Source organism: Dipodomys ordii, unplaced genomic scaffold, assembly GCF_000151885.1.
Source record: "Dipodomys ordii isolate 6190 unplaced genomic scaffold, Dord_2.0 Scaffold122, whole genome shotgun sequence".
Classification (NCBI taxonomy): domain Eukaryota; kingdom Metazoa; phylum Chordata; class Mammalia; order Rodentia; family Heteromyidae; genus Dipodomys; species Dipodomys ordii.
In genome coordinates, this window is record NW_012267338.1 from 6,036,583 (window position 1) to 6,049,573 (window position 12,991).

The 12,991-nt window shown below is 42.0% G+C and overlaps 1 protein-coding gene across 1 annotated transcript in view; it reads left to right on the plus strand.

Moving 5' to 3' along the window:
- Smarcad1 (SWI/SNF-related, matrix-associated actin-dependent regulator of chromatin, subfamily a, containing DEAD/H box 1) overlaps positions 1-12,991 on the plus strand; it is a 58,035-nt gene that overhangs the window by 472 nt on the left and 44,572 nt on the right. Inside the window, exon 2 of the mRNA XM_013029786.1 lies at positions 253-521. Within this exon, the coding sequence (XP_012885240.1) occupies positions 323-521 (199 nt within the window). The 5' untranslated portion in view covers positions 253-322. The remainder of the gene's footprint in view (positions 1-252; positions 522-12,991) is intronic.

The window sequence follows — 12,991 nt, forward strand, 5'->3', positions numbered from 1 at the left end:
GAACAAATAAAAGATCTCCCCCCCACCCCCCGGTCCACCTTCCGATCGGGAGGGCCTAACAATGAAGGCCACCCCATCCCCGGCCCCGAGGACCGCTGGCTCGTCTTGCAGACACCCCTTCTTTATTCTCTGGGAATGGGGTGCTGTGGCTTTGTGTATTGCATATTCACATCCTCTCTCTCTCTCTTTCTCTCTGTCTCTCTCTCCCCCCTCTTTTGATTTTTTTTATTACATTCCCCCCCCTCCATGCAGATAGTTCATTTAAAGACCCCCAAGCACCCCCCCTCCCCCCTCTCCACTGGGGTGCTGTTAACCTGCCAATATGAATCTTTTCAACCTGGATCGTTTTCGCTTTGAGAAAAGGAATAAGCTTGAGGAGCCTCGTGAGACCACCCCCCAGCCATCCCAGACTTCCCAGCCCGGCCCTTCTTCACCAATTTCTCTTAGTGCCGAAGAGGAGAATGTTGAACGGGAAGTTAGCAGGGCAAACACCCCCGATTCAGATATAACTGAGAAAACAGGTGAGTTTATAACGGTTGCACACTGGCGTAGCGTTCAAGGGCCGCGTTTCAACGTGGAAAGGCGGGAGGGGATCCTGATGGAGGCTGCGGTAGGACACAAGGATGCATTGTCTTCCCGTTTTGTCCTTTGAAATAGAGCATAGATAGTGTGGCAGGCACTGTGTACCTCCAACTGAGCACCCTCAATCCATTCTTTGTGGCCTCACCTTTATGTAAGTTCTTGGGACGTGGCCCAATGATGCCAAGTTGAAAGCAGGGTTTAAGGTCATCCATAGGTCAGAATGACTATTGAAGGCATGGAGATGATTCAGTCTTATGGTAGACTCTGAGGCTGTTATTTGGCTACAGGTTTTCATTCATTCCAATAGACCTTCAAACAGATTGATCATTTACTGTGAGCTAGACCTTGATCAGGTGGCAAAAAAATTCACTTTCAGAGACTGCTTCCACCGGATCCTTACTAATATTTATTTATTTTTGGTGCAATTACTGGGGCTTTGAACTCTGGGCCCAGGTGCTGTCCTCTACCACTTGAGTCACAGCTCCATTCATGCTTTTTGGTGATTCATTGGAGATGAGTGTCATGGACTTTACTGACCCAGTCTGATTTTGAACCTTGGTCTCAGCCTCCTGAGTGAGATTACAGGCCTAAGCCACTGGTGCCCATCCTCCATCTGATTTTATGCAAATGAAAAATTGGTATCCTTCCTGTTGAGTGAAACATTTTTAACCTCATTTAGCAGAATGTTACACACAGAGGTTTTGAGAATAAATCAGAAATGAAGATTTCTGTTCTAATCTTAATTGAACAGTTAATAATCAGAGGAATATTTTTGAACTTATTATTTTTTTAGGTGTAATGCTAAATGCTCTACAACCTGTCAATTTGTATAATGAAATAAATACTAAAGAGAAATAAATAAGGAGATGAATGTTAGCCAGGTGCCAGTAGCTCAGGCCTGTAATTTTAGCTACTCGGGAGGCTGAGATCTGAGGATTACATTTGAAGCCAGCCTGGGCAGGAAAGTCCATGAGGCTTTTTAAAAAAAAAATTTACTTTATGGTTATTATAGAGGTGATGGGGGCTGGGAAGTTGGCTCAGTGGTAGAGCACTTGCCTTGCATGCCTGAGGCCCTGGGTTCGATTCCTCAGTACCACATAAGCAAAAAGAAAAAAGCTGGAAGTGGCACTGTGGCTCAAGTGGTAGAGCGCTAGCCTTGAGCTGAAGAGCTGAGGGACAGCGCCCAGGACCAGAGTTCAGGCCCCACGACTGGACCCCCCCCCAAAAAAAATAGAGGTGATAGACAGAGGTCTTATATTTACCCGAGACAGGTACTAAGTACATTTCCTTTCTTACAGTGTTGTCTGTTCCCTCATTCTCTCCTATTCTCTCTTTCCCATCCTCACCCATGGGTTGTATAGTTCACTTTCATCAATGTCTAGTGCACTCCAATGCTTGAGGCTCTTATCTCCAATTAACCACCAGAAAAGGGGAAGTGGTGCTCTGGCTCAAACTGGTAAGAGTGCTAGCCTTGAGCAAAAGGACCTTAGGCCAAGACCAAAGCCCAGGACTGGCACACACACACAAACAAAAACTTCACATTTGGGGCTGGGAAGGTGGCTCAGTGGTAGAGCGCTTGCCCTTCATGCATGAGGCCCTTGGTTCCATTCCTCAGCACCACATAAGCAAAAAGAAAAAAGCCAGAAGTGGCGCTGTGGCTTAAGTGGTAGAGTGCTAGCCTTGAGCTGAAGAGTTGAGGGACAGCACCCAGGCCCAGAGTTCAGGCCCCACAACTGGACCCCCCCAAAAAACAAACAAACAAACAAACGACTTGCCTAAAAATTGGACAAGTCTTTACCCTTGGTATCTTTTAGTTTGCTATGTACATTCTAATAGTAATGGCAGATGTAGTACCATATGCCAGAGTGACAAATTAAAATTGTTGCAATTAGAACTTGATAGATTTATCCCTAGATTGAATTAAGAAGTTACTAAGATTTTTAGAGGCTTTGTCTAAGGACTTCTAAACTTGTCTACATGCTATAGTAAATGTAGAAGACACCAATAAGTGAAAGGCACAGAAGTCATGTGGTTATTCTTTTTTTTTTTTTTTTTGAGTCCGGTCGTGGGGCCTGAACTCTGGGCCTGGGCACTGTCCCTCAGCTCTTCAGCTCAAGGCTTTTTTTTTGCTTATGTGGTGCTGAGGAATCGAACCCAGGGCCTCAGGCATGCAAGGCAAGCGCTCTACCACTGAGCTACCTTCCCAGCCCCTCATGTGGTTATTCTTGTAGTGGATATTTTATTTGGGTAACATAGCTATAATCAATGTCAGAACATCAGATACTTTTTTTTTTTTTCCTAGTACATATGTTCATCTGTTTCTCTCCCAGTTCAGACCAGGCTGGACTTGAACTCTTGCCTTTGTCCCTCCAGTGAGATTTTGTTTTGTTTTTTGTGTTGGTCTCAAGGTCTGGGTGCTATCCCGGAGCTGCTTTTGCTCACTGCTAGAGCTCTACCACTTGAGTTATAGCTCTACTTCTGGCTTTTTGGTAGTTTCATAAAGATAAGAATCTCACAGACTTTGCTGCCAGGGCTGGCTTGGAACTGTGATTCTCAGCTCTCAGCTTTCTCAGTAGCTAGGATTATAGGTATGAATCTGTAATGAGCCTCTCACTGGGAGCTCCCAGTGAGACTTTAGGTAAGGGCTGCCATTCCTGGCTTCATCTATTTCTTAGTTAACACAGCAGGAACAGTAAGTAGGTTGTGGCTATGGAATTTTAAGTCCTTAAAAACCTCTACTTCATTGTAGTTAATGTGGGATAGTGACGAAGTGCTTAAAATCTGGGATCAAATTTTTTCCATCCCTGAAAATAAAAACATTTTGTCATCTGGGTTTCAGTGGAATGTGTAGTTATTTGTCAATATTTGTCATGTGAATTAAAAAATTATTATTGTAAAGATGAAATACTGAGGGGTTATAGTTTTTCATAAGTCAGATACAGTACATTTTTTTTTTTTGCCTGTCATGGGGTCTGAACTCTGGGCCTAGGCACTCTTCTGCTCTTTACCTCAAGGCTAGCACTATACCACTTGAGCCACAGCACCACTGCTGGCCTTTGCTGCTTATGTGGTGCTGAGGAATCAAACCCAGGGTCTCATGCATGCAAGGCAAGCCCTTTACCACTAAGCCACCTTCCCAGCCCCCAGTACATTTCTTTCTGGACAGTGTCACCCCTTCCCTCACTCTCTCCCAGTCTCCACCTACATGTTATATAGTTCATTTTCAACATAGTATCACTGCTGCATTTGTTCACCCATTTGTCTCCATTTCTGTGTCCTTCCCTTATGAACAAACAGGACAAAAAATAAAACACAAACAGCAATGAAGAAAAAACCTCTTGTTTCCATTTCCTGGAGTTCATGTCGATAAATACTTTATATGATTGGATGCACATAGGCATTGAGCCTTTTGTTCCTAAGAATATTCATGTAAAAAATTTAACTGATTTTTCCTAAATAGGATATAATTTTTCTTACTGCTTTTTCTTTTCTGTATTGAGATTTCCTTTCAATAGTTTAAATGAAGAAATTGAAGTGGTCATAGGAATGAGTCTTAACATTGGGAAAAATGAAAATTAAGTTTGTTCCTAGAATGGTGAGAATCTTACCTTACTAGGAGTGAGTACTTTAAGAACATCATTGTAAAATGACACTGAATTTTTGAGTCTCATACACGAAGGTTAAGTATCCATTACACACTGGATAGATTATTTCTTTCCAGTGCTGGAGACTGAGCCCAGGGCTTTGCATACGCTAGGCAAGTGCTCTACCACTGAGCCACACCTCCAGCTGTCTAGATTTTGTTAAAATTAATTTGTTACTGTTATAAAGGTGGTACACAGGATAAGTATACTTTCCTTTGTACAGTGTCATGTTTCCTCATTCCCATTCCCTCCCATCTCATCTGTGAGTTGTATAGTTCACTTTCATCTGGATAGATTTTTTATTATTATTTTTTCTGGATAGATTTTATTTTATTTTTATTTATTTATTATTATTTTTTGGGGGTCCGGTTGTGGGGCCTGAACTCTGGGCCTGGGCGCTGTCTCTCAGCTCTTCGCTAGCGCTCTACCACTTGAGCCACAGCGCCACTTCCGGCTTTTTTCTTTTTGCTTATGTGGTGATGAGGAATCGAACCCAGGGCCTCAGGCATGCAAGGCAAGCGCTCTACCACTGAGCCAACTTCCCAGCCCTATTTTATTTTTTTGTTTTTTGTTTTTGTTGGTCATGGGGCTTGAACTCTGGGCCTGAACACTGTCCCTCAGCTCTTCAGAGCTACAGCGCCACTTCCGCTTTTTCTGGAGGTTTATTGGAGATAAGAGTTTCACGGACTTTCCTGCCCGGGCTGGCTTTGAACCGCGATCCTCAGATCTTAGCCTCCTGAGTAGCTAGGATTACAGGCGTGAGCCACTGGTGCCTGGCTTTGGATAGATTTTAAAGTGAAAGAAAGTTGCTTTATAAAGTCACTAGCATTATTGAATACTGTCCACAATGAACTTCGAGGGAGAGAGGTCTTGGGCTGCTCTGGTAATTTGTGTTTAATGATGGCCAAGGTGAAAATGAATAGGTGGTAGAGGTTTCTGAGTAGTAAATGGAGCCATTGATGTGTGTTTGTGGTTGGAAAGAAGTAATGTAAGGAATGTTTTATTTTAGGAAGTTGAAAAAAATGTTTGTGCTATACATCTGAATAGATGTAGGAAGCAGCTTTATACCCCATTGTGCTAACCTTTTAGAATTTGAATAAGAATTTGTGGGCTTGTCCCAACTGCTGAGACAGTTTGTGTGGTGGGAGGTAGTTGGAGGGACGAAGTGCTGGACCTGTTCAAGGACAAGTTAGATTTTAGATTAGGACTGAAAATAAGAACTCATCCTTGGGAAATGGGCACTGACCTTACCTCGTCCATTATTATTAAATAGTAATTTCTCATATTGGTATAATGTTTTCATTTATAGTAGAGTGTTAAGCTTATTAGATGAAAATGTATGTAGTAACATTACTCTTTTCAACTTTTTTTTTTTTTTTTTGTTGGTCATGGGGCTTGAACTCAGCCTGAGCGCTGTCCCTCAGCTCTTCAGCTCAAGACGAGTGCTCTACCACTTGAGCTACAGCGCCACTTCCAGTTTTCTGTTGGTTTATTGGAGATAAGAGTTTCACGGACTTTCCTGCCCTGGCTGGCTTTGAACCTTGATCCTCAGATCTCAGCCTTCTGAGTAGCTAGATTACAGGCGTGAGCCACCTATGGCTAGCTCTTATTTTGTCTGATAAGAGTTATGGCTTCATTTTCTATTCCTTTGCAATCGTTGTGCCTTAGCTACATTATTTCTGTATATTCCAATCATGATCTCCTTTGCTGCTATTTGTTATGCCTAAAGAACCTTGCTGCTATTTACATATGAATGTCTTTCCCTATTGTATAGGAAACAGCAAATCCTCCCTCCTCCTCACCCCAACTTTATACAGGCTTTTCTATTGTTTGTCACTACTGCTAGATTATGCTTAGCCTCCAACAGTGACTGGAATGTTGTAGGTTTTGGATAAGTAAGTTGGAGTGAGGATTGCATAAGCAAGGTGATGTTATAAATGTAGCATTTATTTTTTGAGTCTCTCCTTTTTATGACTAAGACAGTCTTCTAGCCACCAGCCAAACGTTACTTTTTTTGTGTGTGAATGCTGAGGATCAAATTCAGGGCCTTGAGCATGTTAGGCAGATAGATATTTGCCACTTAAGCCATAGTGTTACTTCTGTCTTTTTCTGAGTCCTGTGTTGGAGGTAAGAGTCTCATCACCTTTCTTGCCGAGGCTGGCTTCAAACCACATTTCACAGATCTCAACCACCAAAGAAGCTAGGATTATAGGCATGAGCCTGAAACTCCTTTTAACATTGGATCAAGATCCTCATGGATATTTAAGTCCAAACCAGCTTGCAAATTTGAGGAAATTTACTTAACCTGTAGCTTTTGGGTATTTGAGTTTACTATTATTTTATTTTGATGGTTGTGGGGCTTGAATTCTGAGCCTGTCCCTCAGCTCTTCAGCTCAAGGCAAAGCGCTCTACCACTTGAGCCACAGTGCCACTTCCAGTTTTCTGGTGGTTAATTGGAGATAAGAGTCTCACAAAGCCAGGCGCTGGTGGCTCAAGCCTGTAATCCTAGCTACTCAGGAGGCTGAGATCTGGGGATCGTGCGGTTCAAAGCCAGCCCGGGCAGGAAAGTTCTTGAAACTCTTTTTTTTTTTTTTGGGTCCGGTCGTGGGGCCTGAACTCTGGGCCTGGGCGCTGTCCCTCAGCTCTTCAGCTCAAGGCTAGCGCTCTACCACTTGAGCCACAGTGCCACTTCCGGCTTTTTTCTTTTTGCTTATGTGGTGATGAGGAATCGAACCCAGGGCCTCCTGCATGCAAGGCAAGCGCTCTACCACTGAGCCACCTTCCCAGCCCAGTTCCTGAAACTCTTATCTCCAATAAACCACCATAAAACTGGAAGTGGCGCTGTCGCTCAAGTGGTAGAGCGCTGGCCTTGAGCTGAAGAGCTGAGGGACAGTGCTCAGGCCCAGAGTTCAAGCCCCATGACCAAAAAAACCCCCCAAAAAACAAAGAAAGAGTCTCACAGCCTTTGAACCTGGATCCTCAGATCTCAGCTTCCTGAGTAGCTAGGATTACAGGCATGAGCCACCTGCGCCTGGTGGGGAGTTTATTATTATTATTAATTTTGTGTGTGTGGGGGGGGATTTCTTTGTCCTTTTGGTAGTAAAGAATTAGCCATGGGCCTCCCACACGCTAAATGCTCAGTAATAACCTGCAAACCCAGCTCCTCACAGGGCCTGAAGAAACCAATGTTTGCTCTGTACTTTCTCTTTTCTTTTTCTTTTTTCTTTTCTTTTCTTTTTTTTTGTCAGTCATGGGCCTGAATTCTGGGCCTAGGCGCTATCCCTCAGCTCTTCAGGTCAAGGCTAGCGCTCTACCACTTGAGCCACAGCAGTGCCACTTCTGGCTTTTTCTGCTGAGGAATTGAACCCAGGGCCTCATGCATGCAAGGCAAGCACTCTACCACTGAGCCACCTTCCCAGCCTCTTTACTTTCTCTTTTCTATCATAGAAGACATGTGGAATGATTTTTTTTTCTCTTTAATTTCCTTCTCCCACATATCTACCTTGTATAAGACTAATAGCTACAATTTTTAAAAATTGCCCTTTGCAAAATATTAGTAAGAACTTATATTTTCAGACTGGGTGCAAATTGTAAACATTTTCTCAAAATATTTGTAGTGTTTTTTATTGTAAAAATAGTGTACAGAGGGGTTAGTTACATGAGTAAGGCAATGAGTACATTTCCTATTGAGCATTGTTACCTCCTTTGTTTTTCCCCTATCAAAATATTTTTTGTTTCCGAATGAACATGAATCTTTTTTGTGACTATGAACTATTTTACCTTTTTTGTTTGTTTTTACTGCTCCTGGGCTTGAACTCTGGGCACTATCACTGAACTTTTTGCTCAAGGCTAGCACTATACCACTGGACCCATAACTACTTCTGGCATTTTCTGATTAATTGGCGATAAGAGTCTCACAGACTTTGCTGCTCTCACTGGCTTAGAACCACGATCCCCAGATCTTGGCTTCCTGAGTAGCTAGCATTATAGGCCTGAGCCATGGATACTTGGCTCAACTATTTAACGGGTTTCTTTGATATTTTTGGGAACCCACTAGGTTTGAAGAGATTTTAAAAATGGCATATGATAAATGAAGAGGGAGCCTACCAGATTTTATTCATAAAGAATAAAAATGAATGAAGCATGGTATTCAAGACCCAGCAGAAGGAAGTGCATATAATTATATACTCCAAGTGCCTAATATGATAAATTGAACAAGAGAGAAATATACTAAGTAAGATCATAGTCTAAATCACATATGATTAAATTGTCCATTTTTCTCAGAAGGATCACAAAACCAAGTGATGACCTTTGTAGTAAATGGATGACAATGTAAACATTGTTTATTGGAAGACCAGATGTTGAAGAATTGGAAATATATGTTGCTTTCAGGATTGTGTGTATATAGAGAGTAAGGAGAGCTAGTTGTCAAAGAAAAACCTGGTTTTGGTCATTGTAAATATAAACTGGTGAGCTGGACTTACAATATAAAATATAAAAATATAAAAGGAGGGGTGAGCCTTATTTAAAAAAATACCATAGAACAGCTCAGCTGGAAAAGACCATTAATGAAGCGATTCTATTTTTTTATTTTAAAAAATTTTTTTTTGGGTCCGGTCGTGGGGCCTGAACTCTGGGCCTGGACGCTGTTCCTCAGCTCTTCAGGCTAGCACTCTACCACTTGAGCCACAGCGCCATTTCTGGCTTTTTTCTTTTTGCTTATGTGGTGCCGAGGAATCGAACCCAGGGTCTCAGGCATGCAAGGCAAGCGCTCTACCATTGAACCACCTTCCCAGCCTGCGATTCTATATTTTTAAAGCCTCCATGGATGTATTTATGGGTTATCAGAGTGATTCAAACTAGGTGTGAATTAATCTCACAGTAGTGATTTGGTTTGAAGTATGCCTTTTGCATGACCACTTCAAAGGTCAAAATCAAAGTCAAGTGCTAGCACATGCCTGAAATCCTAACACTTAGTAGGTGAAGGAGGATGTCAACTTCCAGGTCAGTCTGAGTGATATAGCAAGACTGTTTCAATAAAAGGACAGAAATCATGGGTAGGTATAAATGTTTTTAGAATCTTCCTTTTTGTGTGTGGTATACTGAGCTATTGAGAGTGGTTGCAATGGTACTGGAAAAAACTTGGAATCTAAGATTGCCTTCCCTGTGGTGGGAAACTACTGGAGGTTATGATACAGGTGCTCACTGCTTCTTCAAGTGAGCAAATACTTCATTTTAAAACACTTAGCCATTTTAATTGCTGCTCCGCACAAGCACAGCCTGTTTCCTTCGTGTTCATTGAGTGTTTTGCCTATTCCTATTTGATGGCACCAGTCAGTTTGTATCCTACTTGCCTTTAAACAGACACCTCATTTTTTTTTCTTTCCTTTTTTTCCCCGAGCAGTCATGGGGCTTGAACTCAGGACCTAAGTGCTGTCCCTGAGTCTCTTTGTACTCAAAGCTAGTGCTCTACCATTTGAGCCACAGCACCACTTCCAGCTTTTCCTGAGTAGTTTATTAGAGATAAGAGTCTCACAGACTTTCCTTCCTGGGATGGCTTCCAACCATGATCTTCAGATCCTCCTGAGTAGGTAGGATTACAGGTGTGAGCCACCGGGGCTTGGCTTTTTTCTTCTTCTTTCTTTCTTTCTTTTTTTTTTTTGTCGATCGTGGGGCTTGAACTCTGGGCTTGGGCACTGTCCCTCAGCTCTTAAGCTCAAGGGGAGCGCTCTACCACTTGAGCCACAGCACCACTTCCTGTTTCCTAGTGGTTTATTGGAGATAAGAGTCTCACAGACTTTCCTGCCGGGGCTGGCTTTGAGCCAGGATCCTCAGATCTCAGCCTCCTGAGTAGCTAAGATTACAGGTGTGAGCCACCAGCTCCTGGCTATGAGCATGCTTTGCCTTTATAATACTACTTGAAAATATTTTTTATGGGCACCAGGTGCCAGTAGCTTATGCTTCTGATCCTTGCTACTGAGGAGACTGAGATCTGGAGAATTGCAGTTCAAAGCAACCTGGGTAGGAAATTCTACCAGACTTCTCCAAAATACCCCCCAAAAATCTAGGCTGGGATGGATGTGTGGCGCAAGAGAGAGAGTATCAACCAAATAAGAAAGCCCAGGCAAATGAGTGGTGCTGAATTCAAAGCTGATTCTACCAAAAAACAAATTGATTTGCATTAATGTAAAAATTACTATTAAATCTTTTTTTGGGGGGGAGGAAGGCCCGGTCATGGGGCCTGAACTCTGGGCCTGGGCGCTGTCCCTCAGCTCTTTAGCTCGAGGCTAGCGCTCTACCACTTGAGCCACAGTGCCACTTCTGGCTTTTTCTTTTTGCTTATGTGTTGCTGGGAAATCAAACCTGCAGGCAAGGCAAGCACTTTACCACCGAACCACCTTCCCAGCCCCTACTATTAAATCTTGTAATAAGAAAACAGTATAAGCTAGGTGCCTGTGGTTCAAGCCTGTAGTTTTAAGGAAGCTGAGATTTGATGATTGCAGTTCAAAGTCAGTCAGAGCAGGAAGGTCTGTGAGGCTCTTATTTCCAATAAACCACCTGAAAACTGGAAGTAGAGCTTTGGCTTGGGGGGTAGAGTGCTAGGATTGAGCAAAAAGAGCTTAAAGACAGTGCCCAGGCCCCAAGTTCAAGCCCTATGACCAATAAAAACAAACAAAAAATCCAAATGAACTTATTGCAAAGTTGTTCATTCAATATAGTGGAACTTGTTTGTAATAATAATAGTAATAAACATTATGTCAAATATCTTTGTAGTTATTAGCTCTTAGCATTTTTACTGTTATTTGCTTCTAAAAAATATTCCAAATAGGTGCTGGTGGCTCACACCTCTAATCTTGGCTATTCAGGAGGCTGAGATCTGAGGTTTGCAGTTTGCAGGAAAGTCCATGAAACTCTTACCTCCAGTTACTCACAGAAAAAATCAGAAGTGGAGCTGTGACTCAAGTGGTAGTGCTGCTAGCCTTGAGCCTTGAGCAGGTAGGAGCTCAAGAACAGCACCTAAGCTTAGCGTTTGAGCCCAGGGACTAACTAGCAAAAAAAACAAATAAAAGTAAATCTCTGAAATAAACAAGAGAAAATAATTTGGTTAAAATCTCAACTTGTAAGTAAAATTTTCCTTTGTTGTATTTTGTAAAACCTTTATTTCATACCTCAATACAATAATTATGTCAAGGAAAAGCATTGCATGATTGCTTTCAGTTAGAGTCATTGTCTCACAAAACATAATTTTTACTTGAAAGAATGATAAACTAGTTGAACAGACTTAGGTATTGGCAGACAGCTTTTCAAAGCTGATTAAAGGGATATCAAACAAGCACAATATTTGTTGTCAGAGAATTCTGGTTTTCAAAGAGAAGTTTGCACATTTGAAAGAAAATAGACATTTCTACATTATTAATAAGAAATGTGTCAGCATTTAGAAAATGTTCACTACTTCGGGAGCCAATGTTTTCCATAGGACCAAAACACAAAATTACAAAATAATGCATAGATTAAAGATTCATTAAAATTCAGATCAGTAGGTTCATTACAATGCAAAATGTCTTACCAAATTGTTTCAGACTCCACATTGCAACTAACCTGTAGTGAAGTACTATCTCGAATTTAGTATAAAGTAAAAAAACTATTGTTATTATAAAGGTGATGTACAGAAGGGGTTATAGTTACGGAAGTTAGGTAAAGAGTACATTTCTTTTTGACAGTGTTACACCTTCCCTCTCCCAGTTGTTCCCTCCCTACCCCTAAGTTTTATAGTTCATATCCAACATAATGTCTAGTGAGTACCCCAGCTGCTTTTGTTTGCCCTTTGTCCCTCCATTTCTGTGCCACCCTTACATTCTCGAAGACAGATAAACAGACCAGACGAAACAAAAACAGTAACAACAACAACAAAAAACTCAGCCTGGTGCTGGTGGCTCACACCTGTAATCCTAGCTACTCAGGAGATTGAGATCTGAGGATTGAGGTTCAAAGCCAGCCGGGGCAACAACAAAGTCCGTGAGATTCTTGTTTCCAGTAAACCACTAGAAAACCGGAAGTGGTGCTGAAGTAGCCCTGTGACTCAAGTGGTAGAGCACTTGCCTTGAGTTGAAGAGTGCTGGGACAGCGCCCAAGCCCAGAGTTCAAGCCCCACGACTCACCCAAAACAAAACAAAACTCTTGTTTCCATTTAACAAAAAAATTTTTTTGGGTCCAGTCAGGGGTCTGAACTCTGGGCCTGGGTGCTATCCCTCAGCTCTTTAGCTCAAGGCTAGTGCTCTACCACCTGAGCCACAGCGCCACTTCTGGCTTTTTTTTTTTCTGCTTATGTGGTGCTGGAAATCTAACACAGGGCCTCAAGCATGCAAGGCAAGCGCTCTACCACTGAGCCACCTTCCCAGCCCCATTTAACAATTTTTTTAACCCATAGAAATCTACAAAGACTATAAAGTGTTCCTGTTTTTTTTCCTGTTTAAGGATGTCATGCTTTAAAAAAATATAAACTTTAATGAACAGATTCGTTAATGTTACTTCAAATACTGCTTATGAACGTCATAAACATCATTGCTGGGACTGGGACTCTGTGCTGAGTTCTTGTCTAGCATGTCAGGCCCTGGTTTCAGTCCCCAACACAGAAGGCTGCTTATGATAATGGTTACTGTGGTTTGTTCAGTTAATCAAGGAAGCTGACAGTTTTATGTTCAGTAACAATTTATAGACTTAGAAATTTTGGATTTCAAATCTTCTTTCTCCCATGATTTAGGCCA